The sequence below is a fragment of the Rhinatrema bivittatum genome, chromosome 2 (assembly GCF_901001135.1).
Source record: "Rhinatrema bivittatum chromosome 2, aRhiBiv1.1, whole genome shotgun sequence".
In the NCBI taxonomy this organism is placed as follows: domain Eukaryota; kingdom Metazoa; phylum Chordata; class Amphibia; order Gymnophiona; family Rhinatrematidae; genus Rhinatrema; species Rhinatrema bivittatum.
The window spans coordinates 690,172,607-690,195,974 of NC_042616.1; the positions used below are offsets into that span (position 1 = coordinate 690,172,607).

At 42.3% G+C, this 23,368-nt stretch overlaps 1 protein-coding gene across 2 annotated transcripts in view; it reads left to right on the top strand.

The window, feature by feature from the left end:
- LOC115085499 (carbonic anhydrase 3-like) overlaps window positions 1–23,368 on the top strand; it is a 101,145-nt gene that overhangs the window by 56,122 nt on the left and 21,655 nt on the right. For both annotated transcript variants that reach the window (XM_029591601.1, XM_029591602.1), the window contains exons 3-4: window positions 7,668–7,865; window positions 15,802–15,920. In XM_029591601.1, the coding sequence (XP_029447461.1) occupies window positions 7,668–7,865; window positions 15,802–15,920 (317 nt within the window). The remainder of the gene's footprint in view (window positions 1–7,667; window positions 7,866–15,801; window positions 15,921–23,368) is intronic.

Consider the following 23,368-nt stretch of genomic DNA (forward strand, 5'->3'; position numbering starts at 1 on the left):
GTCCAATCCAAGACCCGGCTCATTCATTATCTAGTAATAGCATCACTTCTATTATGTGTTTTATTTTGTCTCTTTCTTCTCACTCTGTTAACATCTTCCTTATATTTTCTCTGTGACTGACTTCTTTTTATTTTCAGGTGAAATTTTCACTATTATTATTTAAATTTATTATTCACCTAATTACCAAAGCTGTTCTAAACAAGGTACAATAAAATCAAACAGTAAACAAAGCAGACACAAAATGAACAATCTAAATATACATAAACAACTAAATGCCAGACAACATAAAATCCCTTCTAACTCTCCAAAATAAAACTAGCAGGGTCAAACCACTACCACCTTGTACCATCTAACCTAACCTCCCCAAATTAAAGCTAGCAGGGTTAAACCACTGCTACCTTACCCCACCCCCTGTACTCTACTCCACAAACTTACATTATCATGATACTGATCATCAGATCAACTGAGCATTACATCTGCTGTAAAGTTACTGAGAACAGCCAAGGTTCACCTTCATCAACTTTCTAAAGTGTGAGTAATCTAAAATCACTCTCACCTCCACAGGTAATTTGTTCCATAAATGTAGAGCATCAAACTTAAATACCTTTTGCCTTGTGACCATCAGTCTGGCTTCCTTTAAAGGTAGTTCTACTGACTGTAAGTCCTGTGAAGATCATAAGGACCAGCTGGGAGAATACTAGCTTAATTTATCCAATAAATATCTAACACCCACTCCTCTCATAGCCATAGATATCAAATAAAATGCTTTGAATTGATCCTGTGACTAATGGGTAACAGAACCCCAAAACAGGGGTTATTCTTTCCCTGCTACCAGTCAGTGAGAATCAGGGTTGCCACATTCTGTATTAGCTGTAGACTATGCAGATAATTTTTTTGGAAGGCAGGCAAGAAGAGTTTTACAGCAATCCGCTCTTGCAGATGCTAAGGCATGTGTCACCTTGATAAGATCTGATTTATTAAGGAATACTCTGCGCTAAATAACTCAGAGATATGCAAAACAGGCTCTAACTGTTGCATGAATCTAATGCACCAAGCTTAACTTGTCATCTATTAAAAGCCTTGATTCTGTGCCTGTTTGTTCACTGGTACCTGCTCTCCCTCCAGTACCATACTTGTATCTACTATAGCTGATAACGATCTAGACAAATGAATGACCTCTGTTTTAGAAGAATTTAGTTTGGTTTCCACTATCTAATAAATAAATATTTTAAAGTGGCAGTACTAGCAAAAAATTATAATTTTTACTTAATTACGCTCAGAGATGGAGTTAGGGTTTTGCTATCCCTAGGTACTGTTAGTGCTGTGCCTCCCCGAAAAGTCAGACAATTGGGAGCAGAAAGTATAAAGGCACAGACCCTCAGTATCCTGCAGCAGCTCAGAGGTAGACTCTCTGCAAAAATTAGGAAATGCTGAAACGTGTTGGCAAATATTTCTATCTTTTATAATGCATTATAAAAATGGAGTAATGTTCCAATCTTGCTTTTGTCTGTATAGTTTATTTATTTTTATTGGGGGAGAGGAGAGAAGGGAGGAAGATCAGGATTGGGCTGAGAAGGAAAGAGGATTGGGGATGGGGAAATGGGGAGGTGGGGAAGATCAAGAATCTTGGATGGGAGAGAGAATGAAAAAGGGGAGGAGGGAGTAGAAGGGGCTGGGTTCCAGGATTTGGGGAGAAGGGAGAGACAGGAAGGAAGGAAGGAAGGTTTCATAATCTGGGGGAAAATATCCAAGATCAAGGGAGAGAGGATCTAAACTGCATCGGTGGAGGTGGAGGAGGAGGCAGGTCTCCCTACCAAACTTTGGCCCTGCTCTCTCTTGTATTCCCTCGCCAGTCTCTCACCCAATTTAGCATACGCACACACAGTCAGCACTAATCTCTTCTCTCACACACACAAACATATCCCCTAGGGTTGCCAACGTTCAGCTGTGAAACTTCCAAACACTTGGATGCACAGAGAAAAATTTTCACCTTTGTCCTTCTATTTAACTATTTAAAAAAAAAAAAAAAAAAGAACAGCTTATTACTTGCCTTATTACTAGAAAACCTTGTACAAAGCAAGGTACAACTAAATGATCCCAAATAGAAAAATGCCAATAACATTCCATTAGAACAGCCATCCATTAGAACAGCCATTAGAACAGCCATCCTCCTCAATCGCCTAGCCGACATAGGGATAGCTGGTTTAGCCCTTAGCTGGTTCACGTCATTCCTATATAACAGAAGCTTCAAAGTTAAAATCAATGATAAAGAATCGCCTTTGACCAGATCCTCACTTGGTGTTCCCCAAGGATCCTCGTTATCACCCACACTCTTTAACATTTACCTCCTCCCCCTCTGCCAGCTTCTAACAGACCTCAACCTAATTCATTACCTGTATGCAGATGACGTGCAGATTCTGATTCCTATAACAGAACCCATCGCTAATTCTCTCACGCACTGGAACAAATGCCTAGAATCAATCACCAGTCTTCTCAACAGTCTTAATCTGGTACTTAATGCATCCAAGACCGAACTCCTCCTCATCTCCCCCATCCAAGACAACTCACTCCCTCAGACAATCCACAATATCCAACTCACACATACCCACGTGAGAGACCTCGGAGTCCTACTCGATAATCGCCTAAACCTCAAGAACATGATCAACACCACAACCAAAGACTGTTTCTATAGACTCCAGGTTCTAAAAAGGCTCAAACCTTTACTATTCTTCCACGACTTTAGGACAGTTCTGCAAGCGGTGCTATTTTCCAAAATAGATTACTGCAGTGCTCTATTCATGGGTCTACCCAACTCCTCCACCAAGCCACTACAGTTGATACAGAATACCGCAGCAAGACTCCTAACCAGCACCAAACGGGGAGAACACATCTCACCCATACTCCGTAACTTACATTGGCTTCCAGTGAACTTCAGAATCCTCCACAAATCGCTCACCATAATCCACAAATCAATTTATAATCACCTTCATCTGGACCTGGAATACCCTCTCAAACTCCATACCTCCAATCGACCAACAAGAGAACTATACAAAGGAATCCTACAAGCACCGCCTTCCAAAGCAACACGCCTCATCTCGACCAAAGACCGATCCTTCTCTACAGCAGGCTCAGCTGCCTGGAACAACATACCTCCAGACCTTAGGCTAGAACCCTGCCTCCTAACATTCAGGAAAAAACTGAAGACATGGCTTTTTCCGCCAAGCATTCTCAGATCCCCTGGATACACACTAGAAGACCGAACATCATCTTGTACTATGAATCTTGAACTATGAATCACTATACCCTCCTCCAGCACTTAATAAGACCCTTTATCATATTGTTTACACTTCTGGTTTACTACGTTCCTAAGCCTTTTCCTTCCAACAGTATATAGCTCCAAGTTTACCAACCTTGTTAAATGTAACTTTATTCTTCCGGTTTTTACTATTATTTACCATTTTTACTGTTTTTTGTTACTATTACCCTGTTCGATGTAAACCTGTCTGATATGGTCTTCCAACCATGAAGATCGGTATAGAAAAGCATTAAATAAATAATAAATAAATAAATAAAATTTTAATTACTTAACTGCAATCCCCACCATTAGGAAGAATCCCCACCATTAGGAAGAATCACAAATACTTGCCACTTATCAGGTCACACAAACTTTCTAATAACTCACTAAATCTATTTTGCCCTATTACTGTTGCTTACCTCTTGAGGCAGTGATCGGTCTCATAGTAAGATACAGATGATGGCCGATAAAGCCCAAATGGTTGCATTCAGTCTACCTTAGTTAAGATTCCTCTGTTTGGATAGATGAACATACATATTCCCAAATGCAACCCAACACCAACTTCCTGCCCATTATTTCATCTTTATCATCTATCACACCCATTTATCCATCACTGCCATCATAGGGCTGGTGCAAGGGCATTAGGTGCCCTAGGCCATCGTGGAAACATTAAATGATTTCTTTGCTTTGGTGTTTACTGATGAGGATAGAGGTCTTTAAAATTATGAGAGGTCTAGAACGGGTAGATGTGAATCGGTTATTTACTCTTTCGGATAATAGAAACTCTAGGGGGCACTCCATGAAGTTAGCATGTAGCACATTTAAAACTAATCGGAGAAAATTCTTTTTCCACTCAATGCACAATTAAACTCTGGGATTTGATGCTAGGGGATGTGGTTAGTGCAGTTAGTGTAGCTGGGTTTAAAAAAGGTTTGGATAAATTCTTGGAGGAGAAGTCCATTACTTGCTATTAATCAAGTTGACTTAGAAATTAGCCACTGCTATTACTAGCATCAGTAGCGTGGGATATACTTAGTTTTTGGTCACTTGCTGGGTCTTGTAGCCTGGATTGGCCACTGTCAGAAACAGGATGCTGGACTTAATGGACCCCCCTGGTCTGACCCAGTATGGCAATTTATTATGTTCTTATGTTCTTAAGTACCGGTAGTTAATAGTAAAAGGAAAAAGTTAAAGGAAATATACCCATCTGTTGAATATTTCACTTGAAGTTGTTAAAGGTATTCTTGGAAAATATTTAAAGAAATTTTACATGTTACCAAAAGATGTTTCTTCAATTAATGTTCTTTTAAAAGTGAATCCCATTGAATTTGAGTCAAGGTATTTTATTATTGTGAATTATCACTTAGGGCCTGATTTTTAAATGCACTTATATGCTTAAAATTGAATTTTACATGTATAAATGCTCTTTACATAGGGGTAGATTTTAAAAAGCATTTACTCGAGCAAAACTGGTTTTTGCTCGAGTAAATACACTTTACTCAAGTAAGTGGGCTTTTCAAAATTGCTACAATATATGCCATTGAATTGTCCATAGGATTTACTCAAGTAAGTGCACTTTACTCGAGTAAATAGCTTTTGAAAATTGCTACGATAGTATGTCACATTTACATGCGTAACTCCTTTGAAAATGACCCCCATAAGTAAGAAGGCTTTTGAAAATTGTTACAATATATGCCATTGAAGTGCCCATAGGATTTACTCATGTAAGTGCATTTTACTTGAGTAAATGGCTTTTGAAAATTGGTATTATAGTATGTACATTTAAGTAACTCCTTTGAAAATTAACTTGTTATTGTATTTCAGAATGTTATCATTGTTTATTTTTTTTCTACAACCAAATCTTCTGGCATTTATTTCTCTCCCCTACCACCAGGGGAGCCAATGATGTTATTAATAATCACGCCCCAGGACCGCCCCGGACCGCCGCCACGCCCCCAAACACACCCCCGAGCCGCCACAATGCCCCCTGGCCATGCCCACGAACCGCCCCTTTTTGCAAGCCCCAGGACATACGCACGTCCCGGGGATTGCGCGCGCAGGGGCAGATTTCCTCAGGTTATGAGCGTATGTTACGCGCGTAGCCTTTGAAAATCTGCCCATAAGTGAACATTTGCAAACATATTTAGAAACAAACTAGGCACCAAGTCTGAAAGTTGAATTTTAAAAGCCCGGCGCGCGCATTAATTAAGGGATGCGCGAATAAAGTGGGCTTGCGCCTGCCAAGTTATATTTTCTGAAACAAGCCTAAATAATCAGAAGAAAATGCATGGGACAACTTTCTCACACAAAGCATTTTTAGTGTTCAGCTGAAGCATGATTAGGCAGAACAATAAATTACTGTACAACTAATTGTTCTAGTTCAAAGAGGTTTTGGGTATCAACACTGAGTAAGAAAGTTCTTCCATTCATCCTGCCGTGCGTCAGTTAGCCTATTTATAATAAATGTAACCTATGGTAGGACAATTCAGCTACTGTTTCCACAGAAACAAAAAGCATGAAGCAGTCTGAATATTTTTCTTTGAAAAAATATTAATGAAATACTACAGATTATATTATTTTCAACCAGACAAAATAACATGTACAGAAATGCATACCACGGCATTTTTACAGTGCTACTACCCATAATCCTTATACAACTGGAAGATTCACTATCTGCTGTAATTTTGTAAACTGCTGATAATGCTTCAGTTGAAATGAGGTTATAGGTAAAGCTTTTGCCAAAACTGGTAGATATTCACACAAGTTGGGCCAGTGCACGTTGAGCAGATTTTAAAAGCCGGCCAAGTATGCACCTACTTGCCACTACGCGCACAAATGAAGAGTTCCAAAAAAGGGGTAGGGTGAGGGGATGGTCTGGGCAAGGCATGAGTGTTCCTGGATTCTGCATTGAAATCTGAGCGTAAATATGTGCACAGGCACACACCGGGGGTCCCCTGCCACGCGACTTTACTTCTGCTATGGATGACGTGTAAGTTATAAAATAAAGATAAAGATAAATAGACAGATCAGCAGGGTTTTAAGGGTCAGGGCTGACAGGGAGAAGGGCGTCTATTAAACTAGGGGGATTTGGAAGTCCTATTCCTTATCTCAGCAAACTGTGAAAGAACTGTTAAAAGTGGTAAAGGCATTGATGCGTGTGTCTTTAAAATCCCCCCATTTATGTGGTAGAAGCGTTTTTTGCGCACAAAGGTGCACATACACTTAAAATTGCCTGCACATGTGTGCGCAGTCAGCCTGTTTTATAACATGTGCGCATATATGCACACATATTATAAAACGGCCGCATCTCTGGGCATGGATCGACAAACGCGCGCACATCTGCACTTGAGTGCCTGTTTAAAAGATACCATCTAGGACCTGATTCATCAAGGTATTTTCCCACAGACACAGAAAGGGAGAAAAGCCTTAGACAGTAACTTTCATACAGGCATGCGGGTGCACATATGCGCATGTTTGTCGGGCTGACAGGGAGAAGAGAGACGCAGCCATTTGATAACATACGTGTATATATGCATGCATGTTATAAAATAGCCTGACCATGCACACACATGCATGGAATTTTAAAAGGATGTGCATCTATGCATGCAAATGCCGCTTTTACAGCGTAAAGTTGGGGGATGTTAATAGACACACGCACCAACGCCATTACCAGTTTTCCCAGTTTGCCCAGGGAAGGGATAGGACTTCCAACCCCCACCTAGGTTAATAGCCTCCCTTCTCCCCTGTTAGCCCTGACCCTTAAAACCCCATTGATCTATCTATTTATCTTTATTTTATTACCTACATGTCTTCCATAGCAGAAGTAAAGTTTCATGGCAGGGGACCCCCAGTGCGCAAATTTGAAGTTGAATGACCCTACTAGGCGGATAAGTTATCCAGCTAACTCTGCATATCAGAATTAGCTGGATAAGTCATCCATCTAACTTAACTCTGCATCAGATCACCACTGGAATGCCTGAAACTTAACCCATTAAATTTTATCTGGTTAAACAGTTAACTGTATAAATTGGAGGCATTCTGAGCAGCAGGAAATTTTAAAACTGCTTACTCCCAAACATAGCCAGACAAACTCTCTGAACATTGACCCTGTAGTCTTCTTATTAAATCCACATCTGCAACAAGAATGAAATATTTGGTCTCCCTGCTGTCTTCAATGCTTATTCATTTATCTGTATGCAGAATCTGCACAAATGGGAATTAAAAAACAAATATGTCATTTTAGATCAGATTTTTAATATCAAGCACAGGATTAGATTTATGAGTGAAAGCTTTCAGTTGTCCTTCCAAGAAAACTGTATTTAAAGATATAAAATTAATGAAAGTCTGAAATTGTGTTACCTTTTTGTTCTAGGGCCTGAATACTGGCATGAATTTTTTCCATTAGCTGAAGGATCTCGTCAATCTCCTGTTGAGCTGCAGACAAGACATATTAAGCATGACTCATGCCTGCATCCTCTGCATATCATTTATGATCCAGGCTCAATCCAATCTGTTCTCAACAATGGAAATACCTGCAGATTTGTGTTTGATGATTCCAATGACAAATCAGGTAGGACTTAATTTTGAATAGATCGTTTCCCAAAGTCTACTAACAACAGGACACAAAACTTTGCAGAACCTTGGTCACAAATTTGGATTTGCATGTTCACTAGAAGACTACCCTTTTTGTATCTAACTGTAAAACTTTGTTTAAAGCCAAAACAATATACCAGTCTCCAAACTATGGATCGATGGCTGGATGCAGCCATTGACTGAATTCATTTGGTCCCCAGCAGCAACAGCAGAAGGAGCTTGATCTGGCCTGCAGTGGTAGTGGTAAGAGTGCTACCCACTGCCACTAGCTCAGATACTAAAAGTCAGATGTGTAAGTGGCAACATGTGAGAGCTGTGTGGGTGAAGGATGCTGGTGCAAGGTCACCACTGATTGGCTATGTTATGCATTACTGGCATTAGTATTGCTTGTGCAAATGGAGCCTCTTGGGCTGAAGACTCAGAGAGAGACCGCAGCACAGCCATAAGGGATTTCCGGCTGCTGTGGAGAGTGATGCAGGTCTTGGGGAGGAAGGTAGCGGTGGTATTGGGTTCTACGGGGCTGCCAGAGAAATCCAGGCAAGGATGGAGGTTCCTGGAGATCTCAACTGTGCTGTCATCTCTTTAGAGCTGTGGGGGAGGGGTAATGGACATTGTCCCTTAAGGATACAGGCTTTGGAGGAGCATAGTGCAGACAACGTAATTATTATAATCTAGATACCAAGTCTGAGTGTCTGTGCCTGGATTAGAGTCTCCAGAGAGAGGAATTTTGCTCATACCACAAATCTGACATGCTACAAGACAGAGGAGGGAGAGGAGATATAAAGAGGGAGAAGACATAGGGAAAAGAGATGAGAAAGGGGAAGGAAGTGCGGAAGAAGCAAAGGTATATGGAAAGTACGAGTGACAGAAAATGCATCACATCACAAACATCCCATCTCACATTCCATCCACCCTTCACCCTTGCCTCCAACTGCCCCATCTCCTAAATCCCTGAGGGGAAGGTAGGGAGCAAGGTGGATGGGGGTGTGGCAGGGTTGCGAACTTCAGAGAAATGTAGAAATATTATTACTATAGTCAAACATAGAGAGGAAACTATTCATTTGTTATAAACCACCTCTATAATCACTTAAAACATTGAGAACAACTTCATCCGACCTTAGTGCATTACATTTTTTAATCCACTGTCTCTCACCACGCAATGGGCCACAAACAGCATCAGCCGTTTTTAGCACTCTACTGTAATCATTTGACGTTATACCTCATGTTATAACCACCCATTAAAGTTTTAATCAAAACCAATTTAATGTATACCCAAAAAATCTTTTTACATTTTATTAAACTGTATATTTTATTATATTAAAATACTTAGCTCCCACTGTAGCATTCCAAACACTAGAGAGTGCTAAAAACGGCTGATGCTGTTTGTGGCCCATTGCGTAGCGAGAGACAGTGGATTAAAAAATGTAATGCACTAAGGTCTGATGATGTTGTTCTCAATGTTGTGTGTGTGGAGTGGCTGGGGATCACTCCTGCTCCTTTTGGACCCCATCATTATAGATACTCAAGACTTGGCTTTTTGTCCAAGCCTTCCCTCAAACATAACATCGCAACAGAGCTTTCATTTAGCTCAATAGACTAAATGTCCAACCCAGTTATTGCATATCCATTCATGTTTATTCTCCAGTTTTTTCTGTCCTTTATTTCCTGGCTACTCTAGCCTCCAAGTTCATTCCCCCTGTTATTTGTATCTGCGCTTCGGCCTTCTTGTTATATGGTTTTTTTGTTAAGTTAACCCCCAAGTTTGATGTAAACCGGCCTGATATGAAGCTTGTCATGAAGTTCGGTATAGAAAAATGTTAAATAAATAAATAAATAAATAAATGTTGTAAGAGATTATAGAGGCGGTTGATAAATGAATTGTTTCCTTTCTATGTTTGACTATTGTTATTAACGAGGGGATTTTGGCTTCTGTATTGTGATGAAATATTATTACTGACATTCTATCTACCTCACCCTTTGGAACCCTGCCTCCTGCCTCCCCCCCCCTTTCTTAGCATTTCAAATTACCACAAGAGCCAAACAAGATCCCTCCCTCCCCCCCAAAACCCTTCTTAGCAAAACAACTCCAAAGGACTCTCTCCCCTTCCCACACCTCCACCTGAAAAGACTCAGCAAACTCTCTGAAGGTGCATCCTCCCCCTTCCTCTCCGGCTCTCTTGATGATTAGACATGTCCTATGTGGCCCTTCTCTTGAAACATTTGGGGACCTCTGCTGTATTCTCACCTACCCAAGGGCCTGATTTACTAAAGCTTTTCTCCCATTTTGTGTCTATGCGAAAAATGCTTAGTAAATGAGACCCTAAGATGGTAGAGTACCAAGAAGGAAGACAAAAAAGACCAACCTGGATAAGATGCAATAATTTGCAGGCAGTTACATTCTGTATCAGTGTGGACAGAATAAGTGGGCAGACAGGATGGACAGGTTGGTCTTCTGCCATCTTTTCTTTTGTTACTATGAGGAACATCGAGAGGGCCAAAGCTGTCTCAAAAAGGAAACGAGATAAACTTGCCCAGTTTAACTTAAAATAGATTTTCAGGTAAAACCAAAGTTAGCCAAGCAAGCTATTCTGCTAACTTTAGGACAACCCTACCGCACGACTAAAGTTATCTAGATAACTTAGCCCTGCACTGAAATACCACAGAATGCCTTTGATTTATCCAGAGCAGTTTTTATCCATCTCAACACTCACCCAGATAAATAAGAGCTAGCAAACATGGTGAGATTTTTAAATCTCGTGGCTTCTGCAGTCAAATCCTGAATTCAGCAGGACAAACCTTTTGAATACGGACGTCTGATCATTTCCATCTTTGCAAACTGGGAAGAACTTCCCCTATTAGGAATTTTTAGGCAGTTACATAGAAAAAGAGAATATGATGGCAGATAAGGACTGTAAGGCCCATCTAGTTTACTCAATTTAATTCCTGTTGCATTATCTTAGTCCTCAGTTGAGTCCTGTTTTTCCCCTCACTCCTTTATAATTAAGGATTCTCTGTGCCTTCTTAAATTGTTACTATTTTTTTTTTGGGGGGGGGGGATTGTTTCCTTTAGATTTTTCCTACATGCCTAGTAAAGTACAGTATTCAATATGTACAGTACATCTTGCAGCTGATAAATTTTGTTTCAGCAAGCTTCATGAAACAAAGTCCCAAATGTTTAATAACTTCATACATACATTTTAGTCTATAGAGAAAATATAAAGGTTACTGAGAAAAAGAAAGGAAATTAATATTATAAAATTTAAGGTGAATTTTAAAAGGCAGGCTTGCACTGAAATTGGGGGATGTGCACGCATGTAGGACATGCACATATCCACCCAATTTTAAAAGCTGCCTACATCTCAGATGCACAAATATCTCTCATTGAACAAACGAGGGGCATGGTGAGGGCAAGGCATGGGCGTTCCTGGGCAGAGCCAAGAGAAGAGCATGCATGTACTTATTCGCCTGGGCTCATGCCGGGCGGGTTGGCCTGTCGGGGCTTCAGGCATGCCCTGGTGGGCCGGTCAGATGGCTGGTGTTGATCACATTGGCCTCATGCCAAAGAGTCACTGTGATCAACACCAGGTCTCCTCAGTATCTTTTCTTATAGAGGAGAAGTCTCCCCTGAGGCTTTCTGCTTGATTGTGGCCTGTTCCTGCTGTTCTCATTCAGCTGTGATGGCAGGAAACATTTGACTGCCTTCAACTGCATGAGCTCTGCCTCTCCCAATAGGAGACAGCTAACACACCTCCTGCGGCGGCCTTAAAACCCCCTACTGTTCTCTGCCATGATGAGGCCACAGTAAAAAAAAATATATATATATATAAGGCCTTGCAGCCCACCCCTTCCCAAGCCAAGGAAGTTCTCATCCCAAAGCATTAACTGGCAGCCCATGCTACCATTGTAAGTTAAATCCATAAACTGCTATGACGGTAATTAATAGAGATGTGCTTTGGGTTGCTATATTGTGTCGGGCTTTGTTTCAGGCCCCCCCACCCCCCATGGGAATTTGTTTTTTATCGGGGGCCTGATTTTCGGGTTAGCGTGCACTAACTCTGCCACGTTAGTGTGCACTATCGGGAGTTAGCGTGCACTAACTCCCGTTAGTGCTCACTAACCCGAAAATGAATTTTTTCAGAAATTTTGAAAAAAATTCAATCATTTTTCAGTTCTCCCGAACCATTCCGAATTAGGCAATTTCATTGAAATTTCCTAATTCGGGAAAAACGATTGCACATCCCTATTAATAAGCAATAGTAGTTTATGATCTACCTAATGTTTGGGTACATGCCAGGTACTTGTAATTTGGATTGGCAACAGTTGGAAACAGGATACTGGGCTTGATGGACCCTTGGTCAAACCCAGTATGGGTCCCATGGGTGATTTCAAACATGCCATAAACCTTAGCCTGCTTAATATATTAATACTTATGGCTAATTTACCCCTGGTCCCAATTTCAGGCTTTATCCTTCTGTTCACCTCTGAAGCAGTTGCTGGCTGGAGGTCTGGAGAATGTGGGCAGGAGAGGAGACTTGCTCCTCGGCTATGGTGCTGGCACATATGCAGGGCAGTCCGGGAAAGAGGCTTGCTTCTGGGTCTGGTGCTGGCAGAGCTACCGGACTGCTCTCCACTCCTTACCACCTCAGACTGCATGTCTCTTCTATCCAGTCTCCTGGCCTTACCTAGTCTTCTCCCTCCTTGATAGCAGGGGGTGCTGGGCTGCTTCGGGTTCACTCCTTCTCCTTATTTGCCCCCTCATCTTATACTTTCCAGCTGATAAATATGCATAAGCTCATGCATAATTTTGCAGGTCTTTTCTCCCCTCCTCATTTCTTTGGGGGGGTCCTGCCACGTATGCCAAGCTGTATGTCAAATTTGGCGTTTGTCTCAGACTGCCTCTCTTCTTTCTAGGATGGGGGTCCCTCTGACCTCTTGACTTGCCTTGGATGGCCCCTGACTTTGGCTTATGAGCTTAAGTTGTTGCATTGTCCCTCTGCCTTGGTCTTATTTACACAGGAGCTTACAAAAAGGCAGATCTGATAGCATCCATCAGTTTAAATTTCTCATCTGGGCAAAGTTTCTTTTCTTAGGTGTCATAGTATTTTGGCCTGTCAGCATACTAGTCTGCATATTTCTTGGCTATTATGATTCTTATTTGGTGCTTTCAGTGGTAAAACATGGGATATCTCTCTACACAAACCTTGCCAGGCAAGAGATTAGAGATTGTCTCTGGAGACCAGATTCTGTTTCTTTGCTTTGTGAAGGCTAGAGACGTTGTGGAGGCAGCATTCTCACAACCTTGGGGGAGATAATCTCATCCTTCTCACAATGGTGTCACCCAGTGATCAGATTCAAGGTGCACACATGCCACGTTCCAGAAGGTAACTGGCCAAGGACAGTGGCTTTAATGGCTGGGCAAGATAGGAGGAGGGGAATTATAAAATGGCAGGAAAATGGGTTATTCTGAATAAAGGCTGGTGACTCTGTAGCCTAGAAGAAGTTGGTTTTGATTGGAGCAGAAAGCCCATAAGGAGTAGGAGAAAACTGCCAGGTAAACAAAGAAAAAAGTCTGAGAAAAAACAGAAACTACTTCATGTTTAATCTTGGAGTCATTCCACAGTATAAATTAACAAGAAATGAAGCTAGATTAACAAAACTCAAAACTGGATGACCGCATAACTGATTCAGGAGTAGAAGGGGTGCATAGGAAAACAATATTAGTGTAAAAATGAGTTCTTACTACAAATATTATTTCACACATTTTCTTCCAAATATAACACTTTTCTTTTCCCAGGAGATTGACCTAAGGCTGTGGACCTGTATGTACAAGAAATTCATTGACTCTGTGGGTGGATGTGCACAAAGAGAGTAATTTGTAACATTGTGCATAAATTAGCCAACAAATATGCATATATGCTATATTAATTTTCAAAACAGACACACATGCATAAGTTCACTTTGAAAGTTATTCCATCAAATCTACAAGAAAGGCAAATATGCAACTCAGATAAGCATTCAAGATATTTTCCATCTGTCTAATGCATTCCTAGAAGTATAGGTAATTTATCATTTACTGATTAAACTATCCCTTGTGGATATAAGTGAGTAATGCATTGTTTTGGATTGCAAACATGTTAAAAGCCCCTGAAGAAGCCTTATTAGTGAAACAAAGGGCCCTTGTTGGGATCATATAATATGGAATTACACAATATGAATGCATATAGGAATATGGGATAGAACAGTTTATGAGTATTAGTGGGGATATTGTAAGGTTATTCTATAGGCTTGCTATTTTAAATTTTTAAGGTTATACATTATAAATAAAAATAAAATTAAAATTAATGGTTTAACGGTAAGGAGGATGAAGATACAGTGATTGGCTGAAGCACACTAATAAATCATTAAATGATTCCTCTCTACATCAAGCAGTGTGTCATATGAATATCTAACCATCCTATCTTTCTTTCTTTTATAATTTTTAGGATTTATTTCAGCATTTATTTTTTTGAATTTAGATAAATGTACAGTATATGCATACATGACATATGCATGTAATTTTACCCACAAATCAGGAAGGGAATTTTGTAAAAGACCATTTCTGCATATAAAACACAGTTTTACCTGTAGCAGGGCCTTTGAATATTACCTTCTTCAGGGCTTGCCAGCTGGCGTTACTCGGCATATATACAAATTCTGGTATGACCTTGTTGCTGCTCCTAAATTCATTGGTGGCAAGTGGCACAGGTCATTTGGGTTTACCTTTTTTTAAATTGATGAAGGCAGAAAGTTAGAATTGTTTGCCAGTGTTCGAATTGTTTGTGTAGTGGGAAAATAGACTCTGATTCTCTGAGCTAGTAAAAGATAGTGTTTGTTTGCCAGTGTTAGAATTGTGAGTTTGCAAAGGTCACTTTCTTGATCTGAAGAGTACTGTGAGAGTACTGGTTCCTGGGCAACTAGCTACTAGTTTGATTCCCACCCTCCCCCGGCTCATTCTTTGATATATAGATGATCACTCCCACTATGAGGAAAGTCTTCAAAATAAATCAATTAGTCACTTAAAATAATATTAACCCTGATTTTTAGTGATTGACTAATTTTAGTCCTGCTGATGGTTCTTCACTAGCAGTAATCACCCAGTTATCAAATTTAAAAAGCACAGATTTTAAAAGACACATAATAAATAAATTTTAAAAACCTAATTAGATTTATCAACCCTTACATTGAGACATACCTGCTCATTACCAGCCTTTAGGCCTTTATCTACTCATAAAATTAAAATGCAGACAGAAGCCCAGCAGCAAGATGAGAGCTATCCAATAGTTTGCACTGAGGAAAAGTCCATGAAGAATTATTAGGCAGGTGGACTTGGAAAAAAACATTCATTATCCCTGGGAGTGAGCAATAAGGAATTGTTCTACTCTTTAGGATCTTCTGGGTACTTCCTAATGACCTGGACTGGCCAATGTTGGAGTCAGGATACTGGGCTCAGAGGACCTTTGGTCTGAGGCAGCTTGGAATATCATATTCCTATATTCTTAAGTCAAGCCCTCATATAGTGTGTGGTTTGAAGACTGTAATAATCACCAGACTTGGTCAGAAAGGATTTTTTATTTTGACTCTATGCAGCTGAATTGTCTAGGTGCATAGTGATTTTTTTCAGTCTTCCTCTGGTTTAATATGCAAAGGTCTCCATAAGGCTATCAGAACTGAGCTAGACTGAATGGATTGACCTGTGATCTTGTTTTAGGTATGATGTTTAGCTAAATAAGCATATGCAATGTTTAATATACCACAGATACTATCAGAGCAGCTTTCTAATACCCAATGGTGGCAATATTAGACTTGACTTGGATGTTATATTTGCACATGAGGTTCTGATGCTGGCACTTGTTCTCTCTCTTTCTTTCTCACAGTGCTGAAGGGAGGACCTCTCCATGGAGTCTACAGGCTCCAGCAGTTTCACTTTCACTGGGGCTCATCTGATGACCATGGCTCTGAGCATGTTGTGGATGGAGAGAAATATGCTGCAGAGGTAGGGCACAGGAAGACCTGCTTTGGAAATACAGGAATTTCTGGCTTGTAAAATTCTGGATTGCAGTCACATGATATGGACTGAATGGAATGGGAATGAAGTCCTGCACTTCTTTTTCTCTCCGTGAATACAAAAGAAATTGTGTCACCAAACAGCCATATTGTAGCACTACTTATCAGAGAGAGTTAACACACCTTTCTTTGTCATACAGCTGTAAAAAGAAAAATAAACACAATCCAAGCGAATCCTCCTTTTCAAAGTCAGCTCAGCTTTCCATTCTTCTTAAGAAGAAAAAAATGAGTATCAGTTATTCTTGGGAATACTAATTGTTCAATCTGTTAGAGAAGAGTTGCAGATAGGACTAGATCAAAATATATACAGTCTGTCTAGCTCTATATCTGTATACGTTTGTGCAAAATTAAATTTATAAGACATCACAACCACAGAGGAATTATGATCTTTTTTTCATGTAGTCATAAAGAAGATTGTAGGAAGGGCAGGCTGAGAATGCATCCATCTCTGAGAAACCAGCAATTTATGTAGATAAAACTCGCTTTTATGCACAGAAACGACTGTTCTGAAATTGACTTGTGCTCAGTGCATGTAGAAGGACACACATAATCTGGTTTCACGTGAGCTTTTATATGCACTGTGTAGAGGCATTCTAGAGAGGTGGAATTGGGAAGGAGTCAGCACTTATGGCATACATTTGATTTGAGAAGTATGCTTGTAAGTGAACATGCATAAGTTATGCCCTCTGAAGAGGAGATGCAATTTTACAAGTGAATGTATGCGAATATTGTGCCATACTCTGTAAGTTTGCTATGAAAAAGCTTGGTAAATTCTGTGTGTACAATGGTATGTGGCCTGTTTGAAAATAACCCCTCTACATTTGTTAATTTATCAAGCCCGAGTTGTGACACTTTATAAAGTTAATTTTGTACAAACATAAAGAATAATGTAAAGTTTAAAGTTTTAATTTTATGGAAAATGTTGTATACATAAATGAGAGAGCTTTGCCACCTTTTTCTTAGGACAAAATAAGAAAAATTTGCACTGAGTGTGATGGAAAGTCTAATTTTGTGCCTTCCAAAAGACCAATAAAACCGAAAAGGTGTATTTTAGAAGCCCAGCGCACACATCAATCGGGGGATGCGCGAACACCAATCCTATTTTAAAAAGCACCCAAATATGCGCATAAAACCCACTGTGTGCACATCTGAAAAGTTTCCAAATAAGGGTGGGGCGTGGACATGGTCTGGGCAGGGCAGGGCATGGACATTAGGGATGTGCAGAGGGACGCCATACGCTGCATTTGGGGGGGGGGGGCAGATACGTTGCATTTGGCAAGGGGGGCCCCTGATACGTTCATGCATTAATTCGTATTTGTTTCCCAGCTAAAATTGAATTAACTACAACCCCCCACCCTCCTGACTCCCCCAAGACTTACCAAAACTCCTTGGTGGTCCAGCAGGGGGTCCGGGAGCCATCTCCTGCACTCACACCCTCGGCTGCTGTATTCAAAATGGCGCCGATAGCCTTTGACCTTACTATGTCACAGGGGCTACCGGTGCCATTGGTCGGCCCCATCCCATGGTAGTAGCAATGGATGACTGGCGCAATCTTGTGCTCCTATCATGTGACAGGGGCTGACCAAAGGCACCAATAGCCCCTGTGACATAGTAAGGGCAAAGGCTATTGGCGCCATTTTGATTACTGGCAGCCGACGGCCCGAGTGCAGGAGATGGCTTCCGGACCCCCGCTGGCCACCAGGGACTTTTGGCAAGTCTTATGTGTTACTCTTCGGGGCTGGAACTTCTCCCTGATTAGCTGTTCCGTCTCCCTCACTTCCCCAAGTGTGGATTGGTTGGACTGGGGGAAGAAAGGAGTCCTTTCAGGTCCTGATGACATTTACTTTTGTTTCCCCTGGGGAGGATGTCTATCCTTTACGTGGGTGCAGTGAATGCAAAATAAATACTCTGGAGTCACTTTGGTAGTGTCCAAAATAAAAGTCTTTACTGTAAATACTGGTGATGAATTTATTTATTTATTTATTTTAACAGTTTTTCTATACCGACATTAAAATACACATCATATCGGTTTACATGATAACAAAAGGTGGAAATTACAAATAACAGGGGGGGGGGGGGGGAGGTGGAGAACTAAGAGTAACTGGGGGTCGAGAATGGCACAAAACTCAAACTAAAAAATGGCACATTTTTTAGTTTGGCACAAAACTCAAACTCAAAAATGGCACAAAACTCAAACTGCAGCACCACAGAATTATCTTCTCAATTTCTTTCTAATCTTTTCCCTTTATCTGTGCAGCATTCGCTTGTTTTGGGAACCAGGGAAAACTCTCACTCTCTTGGATTATTTAAGTGGAGCTCCCAGATGGGCAGGATCTTTTCAGCTGGGCAAAAGCTCTTCCAAAATTGATAACTTGCAAAAACAGTCTATGGCACAGAGAGGTGATACTTTCTTTCTCTCCCCAGGGTGATAAACACCAGATGGATGTTTCCAGTTGGTGAAATATTTTTTACTCATCTTCTTTTATTTTACACAGTTTCTTTAGTACTCTGCAGGATCCTTGATTGTAAGGAATCCTCTTGGAAACAAGATGCTCTCTTGCTTCTGGCAGGAAGGGGCAGCCATACTTCCTCCTGGATCTTCTAACAAAAAAATGTTCTTTCCCCGAAAAGGAACAGAATCAAAATAACAGAGTCCCCTCATAAAAGTCTCCAAATTCCCTTAAAGAGACCCACTAGAAAGGTTGTGCACTGGAAGGAGAACAGTCAGGATCCACAGGGCCTTGACTAGGCTTGCCAAAACAATGAAAGTTAAACTTCTCAGCACCTCTACACTCTCTGAGAATCTCATTTTGGAGAGTTCATAAATAGACTTTTTAAGGGGACGGCCATTCCAGATTCTACAAGAGGAAGAGCAGTATTTGAATGGTACCTCCCATGATACTAACCTTCTCTCTGTAACTAAACTCAGGGTTCACCCAGGTCCTATTAGTGGCAGGATGTATGTCCCTGTCACAATAATACCTTGTAGACCAAAATCAAGATCTTAAACTTCATATGCCAGATCACTGACAAACAGTGTAAAGATTATAAAACTGGTGTGACATTTTGACACCAGGCTGCCCTATTTATTTTATTTATATTCCGGTTTTCAGTCACTTCAAAATGGATTATATTCAGGTACTGTAGGTATTTCTCTATACCCAATGGGCTCACAATCTAACAAGTTGATTTACTAAATTGCTATAAGGATATAGCATGCGTAAAACAGCATTTATTGCACGATAAATGCTGATAATCACACAATATACCCATATCGCTTCAATATCGCATGGTTTTTAAACTAAATATCCATGCCCTATTGAAATTAGCTGCATTGCATACATGTGTATGCTGAAAATTACCTAATGCATGCAAAGCAGCTGGATTAAAAAAAAAACAGCCACATTATCTTATTGCATATGAAGGAGGTGGAATTGTCATCCTGAGAAAATTGGGACTTAACGCACATCCCAGTCTCCCTGGGATGCCTCTTCAAGGGCAACACAGCCCCAAAGTAACCCCCCCTACAAAGTTTCAAAATCCCCCCTGGAGGTCTTGTGAGAACATGGCCCATCCCCTCGCCACATCTAGAGGTGGCACAAAGTAAAAAAAAAAAAAAGTAGATTTAATTTCACGCAGCAGTGTACTGTCCCCTTTCCAAGCCCCTCCCTTTTCCAAGTAAATGACTCTAGATTCCAAAACCCAACTCCCAGTATAACCCTCCCAAAGCCATCCAATGCCCTGACCCCCTTCCATAGATTCAATCCTGGGTTCTAGTGGGCTCCACCACTCACCCGTACCAAGAAAATAGACCCTAGTGGTCTAGGAGAATCCTCAGATCCTGCCACCTGCCCCCAGAGCCCCCCCCCCACCTCAAAGAAGAATCCATGGTGGCCTAATAGCAGATTGGAGTGCCCCCTAGCTCCAGGCCCAATCAACGTCATCTTTCAAAATAATGCTAACTGGCCTTTGTCCCATTACTGGATCACTAGGGACCTTTTATAAGGTAAAGGTAGTCTAGGGGTGGGCTAGGGTGGAGATAGGCAACCACTAGATCACCAGGGATTTCTTTTATTTTAAGGAGGTGGTCCATGGATGTAGGGTTGGCCACCAGGGGACAATTATTTTCAACAAAGGGGGAGTCCAGGGGAGTGGGGGTCCTGGCCTCTCAGCATCCTGTGGCCAGGTTTTTGGAGTCAAGGGGCAGGGTTGCGGGCAGAGAAATGGGGCTTGCCTTGGGCATAAAAACATTTATTTTTCTTTTTTTTAAACAGTGAGTGTTGTAATCATGGACCCTTGAGCCGGCTGAGACAGATGATGACGCACCATGGGAAGGCCCACAGTAGAGGTCAAAACCGGGAGGTGGCACGGGGCAGGAGACCTGATGGATATTCACCACTGGAAGCCCGAGATCCCCCCAGGTCTCCTGTGGCAAGTATCTGAAGAGACATCCTGGAGAGTGAAGATGAGGAAGCTGGAGCCAGGAGGCCAACTGGAACTTCACCACTGGAAGCCCGTGGTCCGCCTGGGAGGAGTGCATGAGGACCCAAGCTGCTTGGACTTAGGCAAGGCCTCCTGGATGGAGTGAGCAGGATACCGCAGAACGAGCCGAAGTCAGAAGCCAGGGATGAGTCGAAATCAGAAGCCAGGAACGAGCTGAAGTCAGGAACCAGGAACGAGCCGAAGTCAGGAACAGCAACTAGAGACTCTAAACCAAGTGAACCTCGTTGCAAGGCAAGGGAGAAGACTGCAAAGCTCGTTTAAATATTGGCAGCGTCTGACGTCACTTGAGGAGGCGGAGTCATCTTTTCCCGCGCTGGCCCCTTTAAATTGTAGAGCCCCTGCGCGCTCTCGCGCCTAGGGGGCGGGGCCAGGTGCTGGGCGTCGGCATCGTCGTGGAGAGAGGCCGTGGGAAGGGCCTAGCAAGGCCAGGACCGAACGCCATGGGCCCCAGGGCGGCTTGGGGTAAGTGCGGAAGCTGGCTGTGGACCTCCCCTCTTACGCCCCCTTCCTGGAGGTCTCGGTTTAGCTGGGTGATCCAAGTAAAACTGGTGAAGAAGGGTCTTTTCCAAGATGTTAGAGGCTGGCTCCCAAGTATTCTCCTTGGGGCCATACCCCTCTCCCAGGAGAGAAGATACTCCCATCTTCTATGAAAAAACCAAACATCTAAGACCTCCTTCACCTGATAGACAATGTCTTGTTCAGCAGTCGGTTTGGAGGGGTCTGGAGGTTTGCCGTGGAAGACCGACAGAATCAAAGGCTTGAGTAAGGACACGTGGAAGACATTGTGGATCCTTCATGTGGGTGGAAGGCGTAAATGGTAGGAGACAGTGCCCACTCGCTCCACAACAGCAAACGGGCTGATATACCGGGGAGCCAAACACATGGAGGGAATCCGTAATTGAATGTTCTTGGTGCTTAACCACACCTTATCTCCAGGGTGAAATACAGGAGCAGGGCATCGCAGTCGGTCTGCATATTTCTTTGAGGTAGCAGCGGTCTGTCGCAATTTCTCCCAAGTGGACTTCCAAAAGACATGTAGCTGTTGAGCTGAGATTTGTGCTGCAGGAGAAGAGACCTTCAGGGGCAAGGACAAAGGAGGTCTGAGTTGTTTCCCATAGACCAAGTGAAAAGAAAGCTTATTAGTGGCAGAATGTTGATGGAAGTTATAAGAAAATTCTGCCCATGGCAGTAGAGCCACCCAGTCATTTTGTTGGTCCCCTACAAAGGCTTGAAGGAATGCTTTCAAGGTTCAGTTCAAACGTTCTACTTGACTGTTGCCTTGTGTGTGAAAGGCCGTGGTGAAGTCTAGTTGGACCCTAAACTTCTTGCAGAGCGCTCTCCAATATTTGGCCATGAACTGCGAACCTCGTTCCAAGGCAACATGGAGAGGGAGTCCATGTTGGCGAAAGATATGCTGGGTAAAGAGTTGCGCAAGTTCAGGCGTGGTTGGTAACTTGGCAAGGGGCACAAAGTGAACCATCTTTGAAAATCTGTCAACCGTGACAAATATCACAGTCTTTTCCTCTGACGGAGGCAGGTCGACTATAAAGTCCGTGGAGAGATGAGTCCATGGCTCAGTGGGAATGGGTAACGGTTGGAGGAGGCCCCAGGGACGGCTGGGCAGGGGTTTTTGTCAAGCACAGGTAGGACAAGAATTAACATACAAAAGTACATCTTTCTTTACTTGAGGCCACCAATAGTATTTGGTCAATAGCTCTAAGGTCCGGGCGAGTCCGGGATGGCTGGCAGTTAACAAGTCGTGGGCCCATGATAATACTTTCTTGCGCAGGTGAGCAGGCACTACCGTCTTGCCTAGAGGTACAGCCTCTGAAGCTGCCAGAAGGACTTTTCCGGATCTAAGATGTATTGAGGTGGCTTAGGGGTGTCTTCGGTCTCTCCAGTGCGAGAAAGTGCATCAGCCCAAACATTCTTACATGCAGGTCTGTAGCAGAGGAGAAAGTTGAACTGGCTGAAAAATAGAGACCAGCGAGCTTACCGGGGGTTGAGGCGTTGAGCCCGACACAGAAACTCTCTTCTTGTGGTCAGTATAGACAATTATGGGATATTGGGCCCCTTCAAGCCACTGGCGCCATTCTTCAAAGGCCAGCTTAATGGCCAGCAACTCCTTGTCCCCGATACCATAGTTCTTATTGGCAGGAGAAGTAGGAGCCTGGCAAGGATTTGCCTGCACTGGATACTTGGCTTAGGACCGCTCCTACAGCGATGTCGGATGAGTCTACCTCGAAGATAAACTGACATTGAGGGTCTGGATGGTGGAGACTCACGTCCCAAAGAAAGGCTCTCTTAAGCTCCTGGAAGGCCTATTGCACCGCCTGAGGCCAATTTCTGGTGTCTGCTCCTTTTCTGGTAAGAGCAGTGAGCGGAGCCACTACCCGGGAGTAGTGTGGTATGAATTGGCTGTAGAAGTTGGCGAAGCCTAGGAAGCCTTGAAGAGCCTTCACCCCCATAGGGCGAGGCAAATCCTTAATAGCTGTTACCTTATCCAGGTCCATATGGAAGCCGGTAGAGGACACAATGTACCCAAGAAATTGCAGGGATTTTTGCTCGAACTGACACTTCTCTAGTTTGGCAAAGAGACGATTGTCTCGTAGTTTCTGTAAGACCTGTCGAACGTTGAAACGGTGTGTGACCAGATCCTTGGAGTAGATCAGGACATCATCTAAATACATGATCACCAATGTATGCCACATATCCCTCAGTACCTCATTCATAAGGTTTTGAAAAACCGCCGGGGCATTACACAAACCAAAGGGCATGACCAGATATTCATAGTGTCTGTCTCTCGTGTTGAAGGCAGTTTTCCACTCATCACCGGGTCGTATCCTTACCAGGTTGTACATCCCCCAAAAGTCC